General features: G+C 48.0%; 6 protein-coding genes across 6 annotated transcripts; 3 read left to right on the forward strand and 3 right to left on the reverse strand.

Annotated features, from left to right (window-relative positions):
- Positions 1–1,030: 1,030 nt before the first annotated feature.
- BKA67DRAFT_587601 (uncharacterized protein) lies at positions 1,031–1,570 on the forward strand. The gene has a single exon (XM_046104329.1). It carries the CDS (start codon positions 1,130–1,132, stop codon positions 1,478–1,480), a length of 351 nt encoding a protein of 116 aa, XP_045951327.1. The 5' UTR covers positions 1,031–1,129; the 3' UTR covers positions 1,481–1,570.
- Positions 1,571–3,434: 1,864 nt separating this feature from the next.
- Positions 3,435–4,178, forward strand: BKA67DRAFT_665212 (uncharacterized protein; the record flags this gene model as incomplete). Its single annotated transcript, XM_046108523.1, has 2 exons — positions 3,435–3,661; positions 3,746–4,178. The coding sequence occupies 2 exons, from the start codon at positions 3,435–3,437 to the stop codon at positions 4,176–4,178; spliced, it is 660 nt and encodes a 219-aa protein (XP_045951328.1).
- A 380-nt stretch (positions 4,179–4,558) lies between these two features.
- BKA67DRAFT_587605 (uncharacterized protein) lies at positions 4,559–6,216 on the reverse strand. Its single transcript, XM_046104330.1, has one exon. It carries the CDS (start codon positions 6,179–6,181, stop codon positions 4,724–4,726), a length of 1,458 nt encoding a protein of 485 aa, XP_045951329.1. The 5' UTR covers positions 6,182–6,216; the 3' UTR covers positions 4,559–4,723.
- A 6,390-nt stretch (positions 6,217–12,606) lies between these two features.
- BKA67DRAFT_587609 (uncharacterized protein) lies at positions 12,607–13,915 on the forward strand. The gene has a single exon (XM_046104331.1). The coding sequence runs from the start codon at positions 12,785–12,787 to the stop codon at positions 13,874–13,876; it is 1,092 nt and encodes a 363-aa protein (XP_045951330.1). The 5' UTR covers positions 12,607–12,784; the 3' UTR covers positions 13,877–13,915.
- A 712-nt stretch (positions 13,916–14,627) lies between these two features.
- On the reverse strand, positions 14,628–15,086 carry BKA67DRAFT_542358 (uncharacterized protein; the record flags this gene model as incomplete). The annotated part of the gene is made up of 1 exon (XM_046101102.1): positions 14,628–15,086. The coding sequence occupies one exon, from the start codon at positions 15,084–15,086 to the stop codon at positions 14,628–14,630; it is 459 nt and encodes a 152-aa protein (XP_045951331.1).
- A 1,929-nt stretch (positions 15,087–17,015) lies between these two features.
- On the reverse strand, positions 17,016–20,347 carry BKA67DRAFT_587612 (uncharacterized protein). The gene is made up of 5 exons (XM_046104332.1): positions 19,654–20,347; positions 19,326–19,591; positions 19,252–19,276; positions 18,620–19,192; positions 17,016–18,560 (listed from the first exon to the last, which is right to left on the reverse strand). Exons 1-5 carry the CDS (start codon positions 20,088–20,090, stop codon positions 17,246–17,248), a joined length of 2,616 nt encoding a protein of 871 aa, XP_045951332.1. The 5' UTR covers positions 20,091–20,347; the 3' UTR covers positions 17,016–17,245.
- Between the last annotated feature and the right edge of the window lie 694 nt (positions 20,348–21,041).

Here is a 21,041-nt window from a genome sequence, read left to right on the forward strand (position 1 = left end):
GCACTGGCAACTTGCATATTTCTGTCTTCAATTTCATAGAACATTACATCACCAGTCACACCATACGTAATGGGGTAAATCACTTTACGCCGCTAAAAGTGACATAGCTATGGCCACTGGTCGTGAACTTCGATGGTAGCTCGGACACCTAATTCACAGGCACTGGCGGCGAATCGAACATTTCTGAAGACTTGACGCGACCTTTTTGCGGTGCACAGAACAACAGAGAGACAACGGATACGCAAAAGCATGTTAGGAAAGTTTTAGGTTTAGCAGCTGCTGAAGAGCCGCCTGGGATGGGAGCTCAAGACAGGCGAGTAAGCGGGAACCTCTTGACAAGTGTGTAAACGCGCCTCTTTTGCGACAACATTTCACTCTAACTCGAACTACTCCCCGTCGTCTCGGCGGGTATCAACCGGCGTGACATGCGCTTGGGTAATTTTGTGTCATGTGTGGCGCCGTCCAATAGGATTGGTCACCCTGATTTGGTTCGCAGGCGTTATCGGCAATCATGAATCTTGAATAAATTTGGCGCTGCTACAATTGCGGGACTGTGCAGATAAGATGTGTATATGTTGGATCGTGTACAAGTTCCGATCCTTTCTTCACTTTTTGTATGCCCCACCGCAAACCATATATTTATCTCAAGCAGCAGGGCGAGATGAGCACCTGCAGGCTATGATGTGTAATTGCACAGTCAAGAGGACCTTCACCATGGCGACTGGCGACTGGCGACAGTCGGGCATGCAATCCCAATATCCATATAAATTTGGGGCAACACTAACTGGCAGGATAAGCGCTGTATGTTGAGATACTATAGAGATCGAAGGTTATCTGTCAGTATACAACTATGCTCCACTGTCTGACCCAGACAGGATCCGTACTCTCGAGCTCCACACGACCAACTGAGGCATCATAGAATGCAGTCTCCGCGAGGTCATCGTTCTAGAGCATGAATACCAAGCCTTATCATATGTCTGGGGCAGTGAAGAAAAGCCCTAGTGTGCGATCTTGATGGTATTCCGCTCGGGTACATTCCACTGACAGCGGATCTTCATCAGACCTCGCAGGATCTCCGAGACGCTATGCGAAAATAACAGAAAAGACGTTTTGGATCGACCGGATATGCATGAACCAAACTGGCGAGAAGCATCAGAATCAGCGAGTCGCCATGATGGGCAAGATCTACAGGAATGCCGACCAAGTCATCTTTTATGGAGGAAGTTCTCGCGACGACGAGTTCGATTTGAAAGGTATCGAGCTGGTCGAGCGACTGGACAAACATTTTTCACCCGACTATCAGGCCATTAACGACATCAACAACCTATTCACTTCACACCAGAAGAAGCGCCAATTACCGGTGCAGAACACGCCAGATGACATCACGCAGAATATCAGCCAACATACCGCCGCATTCCAGTGGTTAGCTGAAGTGGGCTACGGAGGATGGCGACAGCGACTATGGATGGTGCAGGAATAGTTGCCGAGCAAGGAGTTGGTTTTCTCGCGGGGACCTCGGTTGTTGTCCTGGAACGTCGTTGCCGTTTTATCCTTCCTATTTTACCTCAAGTTCCTTCCCAGATCATATATCTGTGACTTTTGGGAAATGTCCAATGAGGAACCTACTGCACGACCATCGGAGAAACGGAGAAGTCTATGGGACATTGCCTTGCCGGTCTTCTCGGTGTGCTATCCACATTACGTGCGATGCATGAGTGTGGGGCATCGACAATGCTGAAGAACCTCTACGTCTGAGCATCTCAAGGGTCACGACCTTCGAGACCGCATCTACTCAGTGCTAGCAATATAGTCCAATACTGCTCGCCTCGAAATTGTCCCCAGCTACCAGAAAAAGCCATCCGTTGCCTTCCACCAGCTATCGGTCAAATTTCTGACAACTTACAACAATCTGTCCCTGTTGTACGTGGCATTCCGCTAAAAACAATCTTTCAAATTTAACCTATCCATCGTGGTAACTCTACAAACCTCATTCGTTCCTACTTCGGCATTTGGATGTCTTCGATGACAGTCCCGTCAGTTCACTCTAAAAGCTATTGCTTGTGCGGTCCGATATTTTGATCAAACTCAGTGCAACCTTTGAGCACGCTTGCAAGATAGTCAGTGTCACAATACCTGATCCGATATGGGCGCCAGCTGCGAGGAGAGTCTAGGTCAAATATACAGGAGATTGCAAACCATTTCTGGTGGTACTTCCGACATATTCACCTAAGCATCGAGTTTCAGCGCAAGACCAGCCAACAAGATGACCGCGAATTCCAATCAACTAGAAGCGGGTTCTTCTGGCTCGGGAGAACGGAATGGTCAAAGTAGTTCTTTTCGAATCCTTTTCGTATTTGGACGATATCTCATTGGAGATGAGTAAGTCGACCATCACAGAGTTACCCAGTCGTATGTTCATTCACAGCCGCTCGTTCGCCGTGACACGGGATGGGCGTGTTTGTAATGTCATAAATGAGGCCCGAAATGGCGATATCGCTGCGTTACAAGGCTGGCGCCACGGGTCCTTCGTGCTTTGCATAGCCACCGGCAGGGACGTGTTTCGCGTTGTGGAGAAGCTTGTGTCTCCGGATTATTGAAAGGATAGACGTTTGCCAGCAGATATCCAGCTGTAGTGGATGCTAATATAAAATTTGGTTAATAATTCTAAGGTTGAATTAAAAGTTAGATTGTATGGGACATGAGCTTCCCTTCCTCTGAGTCTCTGTCATTGCATCCCATGACACAGTTGACGGTCATAATACAGCCACCTTCAGATGGACACTACCACATTTTTCCGCAGTTGCCAGACCTATGCAGCGACTGGTACATTCCATTGCCACTCATAACACAGTCTGTGCATTGAACAAAAACGCCACATATCCATTCGAATCGAATAACTTATATTAACTTATAATAATCACGTCATAATGTTAATTAAGCCTTAATACGTTATAAAAAGAAAATGATTAATGTTAATTCTTATCTCGTTCATATGGTTAGTTAATTGTGACGATTATATTATCAGGTTACAAAACCACAAATAATATAACAGGCTAGGTTTATGCTAACAAGATATAGTAGCCATAAAGAGAAGACTATAGAGATAGACCTTTAGAGTATATTAAGTAAGTGTTGGAATATATTATTCGCCGTATCGTACGACGGGTGACCATATAGTCTAGCTAGTTACCGGCGTACTGGTAGCAAGCCACCATAGCCACGGTGTGGCTGTCAGCAGCCAGCAGCCGTGCGGGTGAACCCCAGACCCCTATCTGTCGACCGTGTACGATAGGAAGTATCCCTTCTTCCTCTCGTACGATAGCGCTGAATATAGATCTATTTGTCGCCCACCCCGTACGGAAAGAATTGAATGGAGAAGCCATGGCATGTGGAGCGGTTAGTGGGAACTTTTTCCTCCATGTCGCGTCTTCGATATGAGAGAATTGCCAAAGCTGACTTGGGTTTATTTCCTGCTAATAGGTTACCTCTACTGTATTCAAACAAGCAGTTCGAGGAGCGGTGACACGACGTCGTCCAGCACCGCGGCAACGACGACGACGACATGCTCCTTAACGACTACTACCACATCGCCAACGCCTCCTGCTGAGACTTTGGACGGAACATCTCCCGACTGTACGAAATGGAATGTTGTTGCAAGTGTGTACCCACATTTGCACCCCTAGGCCGCACCTACTTGCCCCCATGGCCGTTTGCTGACTATTTACCCCCCGCCCCACTGTACAAGCAACGAGGACTGCGGCACTCTCGAGTCGGAATACGGCATCACCCACGAGCAATTCCTGGATTGGAATACCGCCGTCTCGGACGACTGTTTCACGAACTTCTGGGGCGGCTACGCATACTGTGTCGGCGTCGGCTCCGGGGACAGTGGCAGCGCCTCCACCACCACGGCCGCAACTGCCACAACGACCAGCAGCCCGGCCACCGAGACGAGCACCACCACGGCTCCCGACCCGAACCAGGCGGGCAACGTCATCTCTACCTGTAACCGGTTTGGGCAGGCGCAGGATGGCGACTGGTGCACAGCCTTTGCCGACCGTTATGGCCTGGCCTATGCCGATTTCTACAGCTGGAACTCAGTCCTGGGCGAGGATGGAAGCAACTGTGGCGGGTCTTTCTGGGGTACTTACTGGTACTGTATTGGCGTGTCCGTATAGTAGCCAGCACCATAGATTAGCTAATTACACCATTCCCAATCACAATAAGAACCCCCCACCCCTACCCTTTGCCCTATACGAGGAGAATCAGCTCAATCGCCAGCACCTCATAACTGTACGATATAAAAGTGTGATATAATAGCGGAGAATTGTCAATATTCTTACCCTCCGAGATGACTGGGTCATCCAAAAAAGGCATTTTCCAGAAGGCGCGTAACCTGAAGATTGTTGGAAGATGAAAGGCTGCGTCCAACTTGGTGAGAACTCTTCCAGTTCACAGCACATGAATGAAGCGGAGCTGTAAAAGCATACCAAGTCCGGAGCGAATCATTAAAGATGCATGACCTTGTCAACCGTTTTATATAACTTCAAGAGTCAGATACTTGTATAGCCGCTGTTGTTAATCATTATATACGTTGTGTTTTTCTATTTCATCCCGACAGACAATTTTGTCGTGACCAATGGGTAGGTCTCTCTCCATGTATTGGTTTTATTTACAAAATGCCAAAGCTTTTTAGCTTGCTCGACTGCACCAACGGGTGTGGTTAGATCTCAATTCTCTCCTGTTCAACGGTCATGTAGATACGCCCGTTTCCATCGGGCCCCTCGAGTTCCCTCTTCAGCTCTTGCGGCATCCTCCACGAGGAGTCAAAGTCGAGAGTGCCGTCAAAGTACCATCGCGGGCATTGTGTGTTCTCCTTGTCGAACTTTTCGCAGTCACCCAGATAGTCACTAGCCCGGCGGTGCGGCTGGCCGGGAGCGAAATACAAGAGCTCCGACGGCGAACTACACGCTCGTACCATACCCCCGAAATTGATCTCCATACTGCGTAGCTTGGGCATGTGATGGAAGGCGGCCCTGGCGAACGACTGCGCCAGAGGCACAAAAGTGTCGGGGTCGGGAGTGCTGCGGAAGTTGGTGGGCGGGACCTCGCCGTCGAGCTTGTCCCACGCGAACTCGGGTTGCCAGTCCGACGTGTCCGAGTCGTCCGAGTCAAAGGGCGCGGGAGACTTCTCGGCCTCGGAGTTCCAGTAGCCGTCCTCGTAGCTGGCATTTTCGGGGTCGCCCGTCATCAGATACCTCCCATCGGGCGTGGTCATGGAGACGTTGATGATAACCTCCTCCAACGACGGGCATTTCAGGTCGGGCAAAGCCGGATGCGCCCCGAACGCGACAGGGGACAAGCTCCAGAGTGTGTCCAGGTCCAGCTTGCGAAGCGTTGGGAGCTGACAAACACGTCGCACGGCTAGGCTCAGACTATCGAGCTCATCGGGGTTCTCCAAAACACTCTCAAGCTCAAACGCCTCATTCATGGGGTCGTTATCCATCAGCCTAAGCACGATCTCGTTTGCTGATGTGAATTTTGCCTGCTGCAGGGCGCGAGCCAAGGCTGACCTGATCTCGCGGCGTTTCGGCATGGCACCGCGCTGAGGTAGACCGGTGCACCAATCTACCCTGGTAGCACGCACGCACGCGTTGGTTACGGCAGCCAGGACGTTGGGGTGCAACTCCCGTGGCTGATCAATGCTGCCAAAGTCGAACATGGTGATACACTTGACCTCTGGGAGAGGCGGGGCATCGGCCTCGAACTGGAGATACTTGTTCAGGTTCCGGACCTGCCAGATACCGCCCTTGAAGTCGTTGTGCGTATTCTTCAGCGTTTGGTTCGCCACCAGCTCGTCGATCTGAGTGTAGGTGTGCGAATCCGCCTTGATTGTCAGGCTGAGACTGCCGCCCTCGCCTCGGGTCTCCCATTTAGCCAGGCGCTCGAAAAAGTCCAAGACAGCGCGTGTGAAGACGGCGTCGTTCGCCGCTGCTTCAGCCTTGCTTTGCAACTTTTTGAGTCGCTTGACGCTCACCTCTGGGAGGACGACCATGAAGTCGATGCTCCTCACAAGTTCGCGTTTGCTGAGCTCCGAGAAGATATGATCAAATTGTGCCAAGCTCTCGCTAGTGCTGAGTACTCGCACGGAATTTTCCGAGATCCAAATGCTACCGCTCATGTTCCAAATTTGGGTCTGGTTGACAAGTACGGAGGTCGCTACCAAAAGTCTTCGGTCGATCCACTCTTTCTTGACAGCCGGCAATGGGCTCACAAAAACGTGAATTTATCACAGTGATCACTAATTGAGTGCACAAACTCAACTGCAAAGACCACAAATACGTGTCTTTCGCGATCGACCTTCCTAATCGGGCAATTAGGTAGCTATAAATGATGCCTGACATGATATTTAAGCTGTATATTGTTCGTCGGCAACTTGATCGTTGCTTTGCTCGTTAGTCGGCAACTTGATCGTTGCTTTGCTCGTTAGTGTAACCTATCTTTTCGTGGCTTTCAATATGGTGAATCATGTTCACCTTGACGAAACCGTCAAATCCGTGGTTATATACCAGAAATCCAAGTTTGGCGGCAGCCTATCAGCCAATCAAATTGCTCAATTACACGGTCGCGACGAACTAGGCAATTCCTTACTCAAGAAATCGACTATTAACGATATATATAAACGGGCCGTAGAACGTGGCTTTGACAACGATGCACTATATTTCCGAATCGGGAAAGAAATGGTTGCCGATGCACCCCGATCGGGAAGGCTAACACTTAACTTATCTAATCAAGTTAAAGCTAAGGTTAGCCTTGATCGATACGCCAGAGAAAAGACTTGTGAATCGATAAATAAGGATTTAAAAGAGCAAGGGATATAATGTTCACCAATGAGCGTTTGGCGATCTTTACGTTCTATGGGCTATAAAAAGACTAAACCTACACGAAAACCGGGGTTGACTAAGTCTATGAGGGAAGCTAGGCTCGAATTCGCTATGTCACACGCCCATTAGACTATAGAAGATTAGAAGAAGGTTATATAGTCTGATGGATCTAGCGTTGTGATTGGTCACCGCCGTGGTGGTTATATGGTATGGCGTATGCCTGAGGAACGATTCTTGAAATCGTGTATACGGGAACGATGGAAAAGGTATAGTGATTTTATGTTTTGGGGTTGCTTTTCATAGTTTACTATTAGCCCTTGCCATTATTGGGAAGGTGAAACAATTGCCCAAAAGAAGCAATACCGTCGTCTTATCGAGGGTGTGTTGGGTAAGGCAGCCGCTCGGTTCGAAGATTTACCTCGGGGCAGGAGTCTGACCTGATGGCTAGGGAATGCTCTGCTTGAAACCCTGATCTTGCATTTATGCATACTGCTTGACGCGGCGAAGCAGTGATCTCCTTTTTATCATCGCTATGGCAGCCCCACTTCTTGCTGGTCTCGTTTCTCGCAGTCTTGAAGAAGTCCAAACGTGGGGACTGGGTGTGTTGAAAGACTATGAGAATAACGTGACATTGCAAATGGCTTACTGACCGTGAAGCTAATCAGATGGAGCAAACACTCGATGTTGTAAAGCACGAAGAGCTGGTTAAACATGTGGCCTTCACAGATCCAAGGCAGTGACTGACACAGGCATCCATTTGTTTAATGCGTGAACTGTTTGCGATGCAGACCGTATCCGTACTCATCGCAATTCTTTCGTGCGAATAAGCCTGATTATTTTGACGTATTCGACGATCCATCATTCGCGTATTGAATATTTGACCTATATTCTCTATTGTGGTGAGTTAAAAGTCTTATGTGTCAGGAAATAGCACTGGCTGAATCCGAACGTAGAGTACGAAAGTTCTTCACTAGCTTGCCGTAAAGTGTATTGAAGTTGATATGCAGTTTTGATTGATTCTGAAAACGCTACATGTTATCTGGTGGTTACTCCAAACTTTAGATCATACAAGTAGTAATCGCTGTACTCCTTACTATTCTTGAAGACTCGGCATCCTCACAAACCATCTACTCTTCTTTTCCCACATCAACAAAGTCCATACACATTGGCCGCCCGAGGATGATCAACTGAAAACCTCATTTTTTTCAGCATTCTCGTGAAGTAGAGTTTTGTGTAACATTTCCACCAGGGGGTAAGACATGAACTACAAGTCAAAAAAGTAAATGAACGATCTCAGAGGCTGACTGGGTTTCTATGGGAATATTCCAGGAGTTTTCGCTATTGACACGTACCCTAGCAACGCCTATAATGTACTGCATTGTATTTACCGAAGTTTAGCATGTGGCTGAGTATACTCCTGATCATTTTCTTCCTCACGAGATCCGACGTTATTGAAACATTCCTTGAAGTAAGTAACCCAGAATCTCGAACTATGACGACTTTAGTATTCACTATCGCATATCCCCCTCAGATGTGCTGAATTTTGGAAGAATCATGAAATTTATCGCCGTCGAGGTTTCATCTCCTCTCTGCCTATTTGAGTTTATCATGAATTTACCAAATGCCTCCTCATGTTCCAAAGATGTACCTAGTCTCGCAACGAAGTTTTATGTTGCGTTCATGGACTTTTCACTCCTCGCGTCTACGCCTAGACGCTTAAGATTCGCTGCAGTCGGGATTCTGAATATAACCTGGATTCCCATACAGCGCAGTGTGGTGCACTAGTGTGTTATGTCAGTTGCTGCGGTGGACCTAAAGTGGTTGTCGTGACAACAAGAGCTGAAAAGGCTCATGAGAGGTACTACTGACTGCTTTGAACAGTCTCGTTTCACCATTGCAATCTTCGTGTTTAATATTGGCACCGAAATTTGGAAATCGCATACAGCCGTTAATATTATCAAAACAAACTCTGATATACAGCAGTGTTACCGGCCTTTGAAATGCATTTTTCACTATGTCACTTCTTCATCGATGGAAACACTGTTCTCCAAGTCGATCGAGCTCATCGGTCAGAAACTTCACATTCTATCCGTCTATTTTCTCATCCTCCTGTAATCGATAACTTCATGGAATTGGCTTCATCACCAAGCGGGACTCAATGTCCTTCCATACGACAGAGACGCTGAACTCAAAGTAAATCTAGGAGGTGCACCACATGTAGTAACCTACAATGCACTAGAAGTACTGATCTACTTTACAGCCTCGTGTAAGTGATTGTGGCTCGGTTATACGAATCCTAGATGCTGGTAACCTGCGCGAGAACCTGCTTGGGCGTTTGTGGTCCCATACAATCAGCCGGCCATAGTACCGGAAGGGGGTTTCCCAGCGGCCTCCACAGTCAGCTAAAGGTCCAAGACGGCTCCTCTGGTGCATTCCTCTAATATTTATGGAAATGACGCCCCCCAAAGTTGAAGTACCGCTTAGGTAGGTAATACCTTCAATACCAGCCTATAGTTGTCAATTTTCGATATGTAGCGGTAGACCTGCAACAAAAATCATGGACTGCTACGGTAATTTTGTAGAGGTGAAGATTACTAAGTCTGACCTGATAGTAGCTTAACCTCATGAACCCCTAATAAGCTTGTGGAACGGGCCACTATTTATAATGAGCTAAGCAGTGTTGTTCAGTCTCGGACTATAACCAGTACCGATATGAGAAGATGGGTTGCTGATGGTGGGCCATTTGAGCACAATACCAAGTGTCATCACCCTTATCTACATGATGACCCTGCTCTTAAAAGTTTTCAGCAAACATTTACACTATGCAGCCCAACGCTCACCGTAATTAGAGGAGGGTCATCCACAATCTAAATATCAGAAATATGTGCTCAGACTTCTTACTACCAGCTTTCCTACCTACCAAGGACATGCTGGATACTGCGTGTTGAGAAGGAGAGAATACTAATCACAAAGGTTTCAGCTACATTAGTTGTGAAGGACACAAAGTTACACAACTAGCGGCATTATTGTGGTCCTTCACCTTCACGCGGCTCAAGTTTTGACACCTTAAGACCTCGTTACTCCTTCACTGTCATACTTTGACAATATGTGCAGTTCGTTCCTGCTTAAGGAGCTCTACGGTATTAATGTGTTTCGGACGCTAGTATTTGCTCTAGGTATCGATGATTTAATGTCTGACACAAGACCTATCGAAAGCCGGGAAACTTTTGCTGAATTACTTTGGTCTTACACCGTGTTACGATTCTTAGCGTGAATTTTTTTTTACTTAGTCTAGCTGAAGCACATTCGTAAGAGACTAAGTTCTTTGCGAAACTGTACAATGTAAAAGATCTCAATGACTGATGGATATTCCTGGATGAATAAGCCAGATGACTATCACGAGGCTCTTTCAATTAACCATTTCATATTGCTTTCAGATCGCCGTTGTTTGTTAAGAAAAGCACATCTCGAGTGCATAAACTATAGCGTAATGTTTTCCATATGACTGGGCTGTATACGCTGATTTCAGCTGTGGCGCTAGTGACCAATGAGACATGCAGTTTTGAGGCGGTAGAAGACACAGAGTTCAATAAATAGAGACATTGCGAAACCAACGAATCAAGCTTATTGTAGTATGGTTCGGAGCCTTGAGCTGATATATTTTGAAAAATTGGAGTTTTCGTATTATAAAACTGAGCTCTTTGAATCTTTCCATCTCCTACTCTCTGTTTTCTTCATAGACTCAACATCTCACTAACCGGTATTATTGTTCATATTTCGATAATCAGAACAGCTCTATCTGACGATGAATTTCTTACGCCTTAATATGCGCACATTCTGCTTCTTCTTCTTCTTCTTCCTCCTCTTCCATCACTCCTTGGGTCACAGAGAATTCGGAAAACACCATACAAGGAAGTACTCACTAGAGAACCCATGCTCTCAACAAGCCCCAGGTTATCCGGTCTCCTATGAACAAGCAAGTCTGTCGACATACCCACAGTATCCTGCTCATACTGAATCATGGACCTCATCTGACGATGTCGAACCGGTTTTGTCTAGTACAACATCGCCTCCTACATCTGAATCAAGTTCAACTTCGGTCCCTTCTATCACTTCCCCCATTACATCTATAAATTTTTCCACATCATCTACGACTTCGACTCCCTCGTCGTCAGACACGGTTTCATCGTCACTCTCAGCTATCACTTCGAGCTCTAGCACATCTAGAGATGCTCTCACGCGTTACGCCATTGTGTCCCCTTCCTCTTGTCCCCCTTCAATACAGCCCACTGGAGCACCGATAGGACAAAGCAGCAGCAATTTCTCTGTTTCGCACAACGGACTACAGTATCAGCAATTTCCCAACACACAGTTCAGTATCCAGAACGACACCAGTGGGCCGTTCTATGTGGACTTATCCACACCCAGCCAGATAGTCATAGAAGATGCAGAGGGCTTCATGCTCATTATTTATGAGAATGGCACCTTTATTGCCTTTGCTGGCACCTGCGAGCTCGAGATCGTAGGACGATGGCAGGTGCCGTCAAATTCCACCGTCAGTGAAAGACGAGACGTCGGGCTGGTGAGAAAACAAGCTGGAAGCGCCCTCTGCAGTGATATACAATTCTTCTGTAGTAATGGGGTAGGGGTATTCATAGCCGGCGCGGCAGGAGGCGCAGCCTGCACCGCGCTCGGAGCTGAGATCGGTGGGACCATCGGAGGGGCCATCGGATTCCTGGGGAACGTCTTGGGACCGGAGGTAGGCCTGCCCACAACCTTGGGCGGCGTGGTCCTTGGCCAGACAATCGGAGCCTTTCTTGCTGGTAGATATGGCCAGATCCTATGTAGTGGTGCTGCGAGTTCCCTTACGTACGAGATGTGCCAGTCCTGTCCACCTCCTTCCGATTGTGGCCCCGGAACCATTTCCTGCAATGGCGGGGCATGCCAGGATACCCTCAGTGATCCCAACAATTGCGGCGCATGTGGCAACGTGGTAAGTGCCTTCCGAGCTGATTCACCGGTTGCCCTACCCTGAAATGTACGCCTCTTGACTTGTCTCTAGTGTCCATCAGGAAGATGTCGAAACGGACAATGCTCTGCCCCAGTTTGCAACGGGTCGACTTGCGGCAGCCTGGAAAGCTGCGGGTCAGAGTGCTTCTGCTTCACGACCGCGGGAAACACGGGGTTCTGCGGTCCTAACGTGTCCTGCGCACCTCTGGCCGACTGCAGCTCCGACTTTGACTGTGCCCAGGGGGAGGTGTGCGCGATAGGCACTTGCTGTGAGAGAAACGTATGCTTGTCATATTGTGGGGTTGTTTCCACACGCAGGGATACATCGGTTGCGGCTAACGTCACCGAACTCTATACGGGCGGCCTGGGAGGTATCACTGGTAGAGATGTTCTCGACTCTTTCTAGGTTCCGCCTGACAGCGGCCTACCAGCACCTCTTTCAATTGTCGTCTATATAACGACTTATAACTTCAAGGTCTAGTCAGTGTTCACAAGGTTTTTATGAAGCGGGCGATATTTGAGCTACCTGTGCATTTCGCTTTACCACGTGAGCTCCGAACTGTTCATATATTTGGACGTTCATACCTCCGTTCGATTCTCAAAGTTGAAGGTTACGTAGTTAAAAGAAGAATTTAAACGCTAGCGTCAGTGCTAATAGTAGCGTGGAACAGATCTGACTAACTTGGTCCAGTTAGCTTAAAACAAGCTTAAATCTAGTCTAGACTAGACAAGACTAAACTAGACTAAACTAAATTCTATTCCAATAATCTAGTTATCTTGTCTCAGATCAACAATACTCACTCCTTCACACTCATTACCCCCCCCTGAGCGATTCATTTCAAGTCACTCTTTGCTCATTGTCTCTCGCTATTTTTAGATCTTACTCACTGATGCATTATCATGTCTCAATAGTCGCCGTGCTTAGCGCACTGGTCCGCCTCGCCTCAGCAGAGTGTTGCACCGTCGACGATCCCATCGGCCCATTCCGAACATGCTCCCCCGTCGTCGCTGCTGCTGATACCCCTTTTTTGGTCAAGGCAATCAACTACACTCGCTATCACGATGATCTAGGCGGCGGCACCTTTGATCCCGACGAGAGATGGGACAGCGTCGCCGTGTGGTTGGCGCGCCAGTCCAATCGCGTGTGCCCCGAAGACGAGACCTTTTGCGTCGTGAGCGGTCCAGTCTGCAAACTAATCGACTGCTTCCCTCTCTCCCAGGATGCCAGCCGCGCGACAAACAATGACGGTACTCTGATCAGCGACTTCGTCGTCAGCATTCCTGGCGGCGCGGGTCCAAATGGGGCCTACTATGATCTTGCGAGCTCACTGTTTGACCGACACGACGGATCCAAGGATTTCACCAAAAGCGTGTGGCGCACCATCCCGTATGCAAGCAATGCATCAAGTCTGGAATATGACAACAACTGGCGCGGATTCAACATGACAGGGACGGAGAACCTGAATGGCACCAATAATGACGGCTTCTATCCATTCGAAGTGGCTGATTCTCACTCCTGGCCAAGTTTCGACCTACTTGAGGTGCCTTGCAGCGCGTATGCCTGCGCTAGACGTTGTGTCCATGAGGCTTGGTCGGGAACGTCTGTAGATGTTCACACTGCCAAGGCCTGCATTGACAATTGCGAAGGTGTCGACGACGTCGTAAATTATTGTCCTGACGTCGGAGGCGAGCCACTAACGATTGACCCTAAGGTGCTGGGATTGAGTTCGGAAAAAGCTTTAGAAGCTTATTTGCCCGACGGCTGTGTAATGTACGAAGGCGCTGCTTTCCCAGAGGCCCATGCTAGTTATGTTGCATCGACGGCCAGCGCTTCGAGTGCCGCTGCTGCGAGAACCTCAACAAGCACGACTGCGCATGCCACGGCCAGTAGCGGGGCAATAAGCGGTAGAAGGGAGGCTGCAAAGGTTGGCGCGGTCTTGGCTGTCATGCCTATCGTGGTGAAAGTGATTATCGCTGTATAATACTGGCTCACTAATACATGTACTTTACCCCTTCATGCTAATATCTCTGTCTTTGGTATCAGGCAGGACTGCTAGAAGATTGCGTTCGACAAATTGCCCCATCATTATATGTGTGTTAACTAATCCAACTAAATTCGCCGCTTGCAATGTCTCCCGAACGAACTGGTTGATATCGGGTTTCGTTTTGCCGGTCTACCCTATGGTTGACGCTCATATTCTAGAAAACATACCCCCTGTGGAATGGCTTCTCCATTCATTTCTTTCCGTACAGTTTGGGCGACAAATAGATCTATTCAGCGCTATCGTACGAAGGAGAAGAAGGGATTCTTCCCCTCGTACGTGGTCTATAGATAGGGTTTTGGGGTTCACCCGCACGGCTGCTGGCTGCCGACAGCCACGTCGTGGCTGTGGTGGCTTACTGCCAGCACGCCGGTGACTACCTATACTACGTAGTCAACCGTCGTACGAGACCGCGAATAGTATATTCCAACACTAGCTATCTTTTCTTTCGCGGTTCGTACGTTCGTAAACAACTGACAATAATTCCTTCGGTAGTGTGTTTCCCGTAGGGTCGTCCTCTTATCTGTCCTCCGGGCTGTCCTTATCTATCCTCTGGGCCGTCCTCTTGTCTATCTTCCTAGCCGGGTAATGGTGTACGAGTCGGTGCCGGAGTTGCGGCATTCGTACGGGGACCGGGAGTTATAGTACTCGCACAGGGATCGAGAGTTGTAGTACTCGTACGGGGTGATGGTTAAGGTGTTCTGACAGCCTCCTTGTTGTCTAATGGGTAGACGAGCTTTTCGTTTTGGGTGAGACCGCTCGGGAAGTGATACCCTTTTCGTTCGAGTGTCTTAAGCATCGCACGTTTGAATGGTCGTGATGTATACTCGAACTGGTACGTAGTCCATCCCTCGAAGTCTTCCTGGTATGCTCGTACGAGTGATCGGAGCGTTGAGATGCCTTGATATTCGGTAACGAGCTGACCGACATACGTATTCATATGTACTCGGTCGAGGGGTTGTTCGATATCGACCGTACGATCCCAGAATTCGAATGCTGTGCCGGCTCGCCAAGCGTGGACGGAGATATCGCTCCCCTCCGCCATCTCCTCGTGCGAGAGGATATTTTGTTGTCGTGGTACGGTACCGGAGTTGTCGTGAGTAATGGCACGCATGCATAACTCTTTGTTCGTACGGACGGGAGAGGACATCTTGCAGACATAAGCACCTCCGTACGAAGAAGAATCTGTATACGTCTTCTACTCTTGTCGTAGTCCGAGGTTATCGCCCGTGTCGCGCGCACCGGTAGCTACGCGTTCTGCGGGAGATAATGAACCTATTGTCGATGCGTAATGGCACGCACGTGTAGCTCTTTGTTCGTGCGGAAGGGAGAGGACTTCTTGCAGACATTAACACCTTCGCACTAGGAAGAATCTCTACACGTCTTCTACTTGTTCGTTATTCGTGCGGAAGGGAGAGGACATCTTGCAGACATTAACACCTTCAGCACGAAGAAGTCGGGAGTAGGATTAAGCACGACGTTTCGCTACGTACTACCGTACGTACTCAGATAACGCCGTCTCTTCATTCTTGCCAATCTGCGTTCACAGCCAAGTGAACACTGATCAGTGTGGAATGGCTTCTCCATTCATTTCTTTCCGTACAGTTTGGGCGACAAATAGATCTATTCAGCGCTATCGTACGAAAGGAAGAAGGGATTCTTCCCATCGTACGCGATCTACAGATAGGGGTTTGGCCTATACGGCTACAAGCTGCCGACAGCCACGGTGTGGCTGTAGTGGCTTGCCGTCAGTACGCCGGTAACTAGCTAGACTATATGGTCGTGCGAGACCGCGGATAACCATATTCCAACACCCCCAAATATAGTGAACTACCTCAATTAACGTTTCGTGCGCCTGAATATCACGGAATTCTGTTGTAACTATTACTTGGTGGCTTGGCCCTCATTCGAATTATGGCCACTGATACGGTTTTTGCATCTCCCGGGTGCAGTTGCTTGACGCTTGGATAAACTTCACTCAGAATATTCTGTCAGCGTTCTTATATTGCTTACAGTACATTAGAAAAGAAAATACTAGTTAGTCTCTAATGTATTTAGTCACCTCAACCTGTTTTTCTTCGCTGATTTGATCCTGGACATGTGCGTTGCGAAGCGCATAGTTCATTATGACGTTGCTATCTTTAGGCTCGACGTCACCAGCACGATATTTGAGCTCCAAGAGAAACCGTCCTAATTTTCTTGGACCTGTGACATGATGAAGCTAGTCATGTACTTAGAGAGCAAATATAATCTCACTTGAACATTCAGCCCGTAAGTACAAGCAGTACCATACGACTCCAAGCTAGAGTAGGCTCCATGCCAAAGTGTTGTGTGAAAATATAACGCTGAAGACAGCGGCGTATAAATTTACCGCCATGAGCACTTCTGATAGCTTGGTGACGATGTTTATTCGTAAGATGGATAGGAACTATTTTCGTCGGAGTAAGCTTTAGAGAGAAGTGCCTAGGATATCTATAAGCTTCCCGCCCGTGCGGTTGAAAACGTTATAGCAACACCCGTAAGATTTGATGCTCATCGACTGAGACTATCTGGTAGTAACTGAATTTTCATGGGCGGCCGTATACAATTTGTGGCAGACTCAACTAAGTTGTATCTTACAACACCGCAGTAATGATTGTGACGGACGCTGTACCATATGATCAAACTTGACCTGGTATGGCGCCGAGATAACGATTAACAACGTCACAAATTCGAAAAGGGGGGTTCTTTTTTCTCCTACCACTAGTTTATCTAGATTCAACTGCTTCGGAGTCGTATTTGCAGGCCTCGGTTACCTATAAGAAATGGCGGTCGCTCGACGTAATGCTCATATACTGCAGAGAAGCCTTTTCCGAGGGTGTGGCCATTAATGATATGCACCTTGCGTACGTGCTTGGGACGTCGTATACTAGAGGTTGAATAATTATAGTCTATACTGGTCTTATCCTATAGTTGTTACTTGACAGAGTCAGTGATCTAGTACGAGTCACGATAAGGCCAATATCTCATGCCCGCCCCCAGACAAGCCCTACTGTCTGGGCAGCCATCACTTATCACGGGACGGTCAAAAGCATTTCGCCATCTGTCTACTTGTTGGAAATTGACGTGATAATCGATGTGTATTTGCAAGACGAGCATTCAAGCAGCATTCATTTGACAGTGCGATAGCGGCATTGCACTTCAGTACGCATTGCTTTCAGATCGCCGATCCCTTATTAGTCACAGAAGCCATTGCAGCGTTTGAATGGAATATCCATTCACCAAAGAGTAGGACACTTGGACGAATGTGTCATGCCCATACCCACTTCATCATCTTCTCTCCTTCAACAAGGCAGTTTTGATGATCTCGACGATCTCTTGATTTCCGACTGTTCTTGCAAAATCCAACACTGATGGGTAACGTGGATTGTCCCGAAGTCTCTGATGTAAATTCGCACCATTACTTACGAGCCATCGTACCGCGTCGACATGGAAGTTCTCGATAGCTTCAAAGATGGGTGTCCAAGCGTCCCAGGTCTTGGCATTGACGTCGCTGCCAGCATCGCGCAAACATTCCAGGGTAGGAACAGAACCGCTGCGTGCAGCACGGTAAAGAGGCGTTGACCTGGAGTTACTTTGAGCTGATGGAGATGCCCCAGCGCTCAACAACAGCTTCACCACCTCAAGGTTGCCATAGGCAGCAGCAAGATGGAGGGCAGTCTGCCCATGGAACGCGGGGATTTCAAGATCTGGATTTGTTCCAAGCACTGTAGCCACCCCTGTTTCACTACCTTTGATCACTGCTAGGTGCAGAGGCGTGTAGCCTTCCTGGAGCAGGATTTTCGCACTGCCCCCGTTGTTTAGAATATCTTTGAACAGGTAAACCATGTTATATTCGACTGCATAGTGAAGCGGCTCAATTCGCTCGTCGTTAGACTCATGGTCGAATGCATTGTCATGGAAGACCTGCTGCCACGATAGAAAATGATTGCCGTGGCGACCAGGGACAATGAACCATTTGATCCTACCAGAAATAGCTTCAAAGCTCGTTTTACCCACAATGTGGGTGAGCCAGTTATTCGCAGCGAAGTTTAGAAATTTATAAGATGAACGTCTATCTCCTAATTCCTGGAGAGATCGACAGGGCTGCTCAAAGTCAGCGAAGGACAAGTACTGTGCACATATGGCAGCAATGCTGTTCAAGAACAATGCTGGGACATGAAACACAGAGAGGCTGTCGTGAATTCGCAGCCCGTCAGACTCTAAATACTCGTACAAACTGAAGTGAACCAGACTGATTACCGGGTCTTGCTGAGCCGGGTCAAGAACTATTAGACTTCCGAGGATTTTCAACAGATCTCTGTCATCACTCATGATTTTGTCGAGATCCCTGCGAGTGTCGGTTGGCTCGATTGATATGGCTTCCACCAGTTGACTCAGCTTCATTGGAGCTCTGCTAGACACTATCCACTTCAAAGCAGTGGCTAGAAGCTCGATGTTTGATTTATGACGCTGCTTTGCTTGTTTCAAAAGTTGCTCATACGTCGCTTCGAGGCCGTCCGGTAGTTTGTAAAGGGCCTCGCGAATCGCTTTGTCGTTTGTCAACTCTGAAATAATGTTCAATTGGAAGGATACCCAGATAAACCTGCCCGCGGTCAGCAGCCTACATTGAAATTTATAGAAATCCAGAGGAAAAGACCATACATGCCATCAGCGCGTGATGTCAATGTCTTGACGATGAGTGCTCGGAGATCAGATGATCTGACTTTCAATGTGCGTGCCTTTACTCGTGATTCTACTTCATCGGTGACAAAAGCATGGATATCGCGATCAATCTTTTGCTCCAGGGGTATGCGATGCTTTGCCAAAGGTCCTATAGTATTTTCCAGAACGGGCTCATATCTGCTCGTCGTAAGTATGCGGATGGTTGCTTGCGACTTCGATAGCTGTCTGAGGCAGTCAGCAAAGTCCCTGATGCCTTTGCATTCATCCAATGCGTCGATAACAATACTAATATGGGATAGCGTTCGAGCTAGTTTGATGAAGAGTTCAACATATTCATCGACTTTGAGTGCCGTCCTTGTCCTTGAGTCGGGCCCACGGAATGCATCCATCGCTATGGGCTCGAGTATTGGATGCTGATAAAGCAGCTGGACTACAGCTGTAGACACAAAATTGATGAGCGCTTGCTTATCGAAGTCCCGGTGGTCGCAAAAGAAATACACCACACCGACCGCCCCGTCAACCTCTGTTCGAAGCTTGTTAACGATGAAGGAGCTGGAAGCACTGTTGTCAACTTCGGTATCAAAGTCATGCGCAGCTGGAATTACACTCACGCCAGAACTGTCTTTCCGCTACCAGCTGCAAGTAGTCAGTATGGAATCAGAGCAGACATGGGATAGAAACTGACGAATGCCTTGGATCCACAAGATGGACGATGATTGACTAGACCAGGAGTGGTATTCAACAGAGTCCAACAGCCACTGGCCCGTTCCTGGGTGATGATGCTTGAGGCCTTCTATGAGGTTCTCATCAACGTCGATGGATTTCGGATTCAGCCACTTGAACAGAGCCTTTCGATCTGTCATCGCGTCATGCAGAGCCGACTCCCGTCGAAATTCCGTAATAACAGACGCAGTGCCATCTGTGATTGCGTGGATATCCCGCACAGTGTAGCTACAATTTTACGCTGACTTAGCACTTATATGATCCTCTCCAAGGGCCTGCGGAGAACTGACGCGATGTCCACGGTAATAGATGCTGCGAGACTCCCTCGGATACGGGCGAGTCTTGCGATAGTTTCTTTCGTTTCCTTCTCTTTGAAAGGCCAAACCATACGACGACCAAAGTTGCGAACACTTTGCCCCGCAATCTGACGGCACTGGCTAATCGATGCGTTGAGCCCGGCCAGAGATTCCCTGCAGTCTTCGATTAGTCCAGCTTGTGCCAAGTCCTGGAGCCGTGACTTTTTCAGTTCAAAGGGCATCCCGTCATCTAAAAGATCTTGAAGCTGTCCCAGCACGGCGCCCAAGGCTGCAACCTCCGCAAGCAGCTCTTTCAGCTCTTGCGGTGCTTTAATGACGCTGGCGATGAAGGCATAGCCTTCTGCCAGAATTGTTCCACTCAAAGATACGAGGCCAGCAACGGCCGATGCCGTGCCCAGGAAGTCCGCCATGATAATGTGGTAAAGCGGATCGCGTCTGATTTTATCCTACGTTCGATTCATGAATCCTTCTGACATAACGGAGCTGCTTAGATTCGTTCATTGGTTGATAGACTGAGTGCATGCGGGGTTCACCGCACGCGACGCTGAGGTGAGTAGTGAAACGGTCTATCCTACTCGTTTGTACTATTAAATAACACGAGTTGATACATTATAATAAACCCAGGGTTTATATTTCAATCAATTCCATAAAAGGTTATGGTTCCATTATATTGAGAGTTGTAATTTTAGGTTACAACACAAGTAATACAGAAACAGATTTGGCAAATAAGTATTACATAATTCAGGTCAAGTTTCAAGCTAGACGCATACAATCTTTTTCTTTATCGAGATGCACAAGCCTATCTAGGTCCTAATTTCGATCAGCACCATTGGAAGCATTCTTTTTTGTGCGGCGTATACCAAGTAACCACAGATATATTGTTTTCCCTCTCCGTGGCTCTCGACCGTGTTATAGTGGACAACTAAAAATAGTATTAGACAAGCAAGTCAGTCTGCTACTCAGCTAGCAACCTATCAGCAGGTCAGATGATAACTTGTAAGATTTGAGGGGCAAAATGCATGTGTATAAATTACCACAGAAGCACTCCCGGGTTCATGGTAGATGCAAAGTTGGGGTAAAGAATCATTTAAAGAACGACGCCCTATTTCTCCCGCTCAACCCCCCCCCCCCCTTTTTTTTTTGAACGATGTTTCCACTAGGCTTGGCTCATTCTCGTCCACTTTCACCCGCAGCTGTGTATACAAGCTATCAGCATGGGCAAAGTGGCAAGATGCCGAGATTCGTCCAATTACCCGGCCTCGGTCTGGCTCGTTGCTGTCAAGGGCTTTCAAACAAATCGTGACCCGTACAGTGCAGGACTACCAAGGCTTTGAAGCTGCCACAAGGAGATAAACTGCCTC

Source organism: Truncatella angustata (assembly GCF_020726525.1).
Source record: "Truncatella angustata strain MPI-SDFR-AT-0073 chromosome Unknown BKA67scaffold_13, whole genome shotgun sequence".
Lineage (NCBI taxonomy): Eukaryota > Fungi > Ascomycota > Sordariomycetes > Amphisphaeriales > Sporocadaceae > Truncatella > Truncatella angustata.

Coding starts and splice junctions, on each gene's coding strand:
- BKA67DRAFT_587601 (XM_046104329.1), top strand. CDS start 1,130: ATGAACCAAACTGGCGAGAAGCATCAGAATCAGCGAGTCGCCATGATG.
- BKA67DRAFT_587612 (XM_046104332.1), bottom strand. CDS start 20,090: ATGGCGGACTTCCTGGGCACGGCATCGGCCGTTGCTGGCCTCGTATCT. Junction 19,193..19,251: donor AGCGGAAAGACAGTTCTGGC/GTGAGTGTAATT, acceptor CAGTGCTTCCAG/CTCCTTCATCGTTAACAAGC. Junction 18,561..18,619: donor ACATCACGCGCTGATGGCAT/GTATGGTCTTTT, acceptor GACCGCGGGCAG/GTTTATCTGGGTATCCTTCC.
- BKA67DRAFT_587605 (XM_046104330.1), bottom strand. CDS start 6,181: ATGAGCGGTAGCATTTGGATCTCGGAAAATTCCGTGCGAGTACTCAGC.
- BKA67DRAFT_587609 (XM_046104331.1), top strand. CDS start 12,785: ATGCATTATCATGTCTCAATAGTCGCCGTGCTTAGCGCACTGGTCCGC.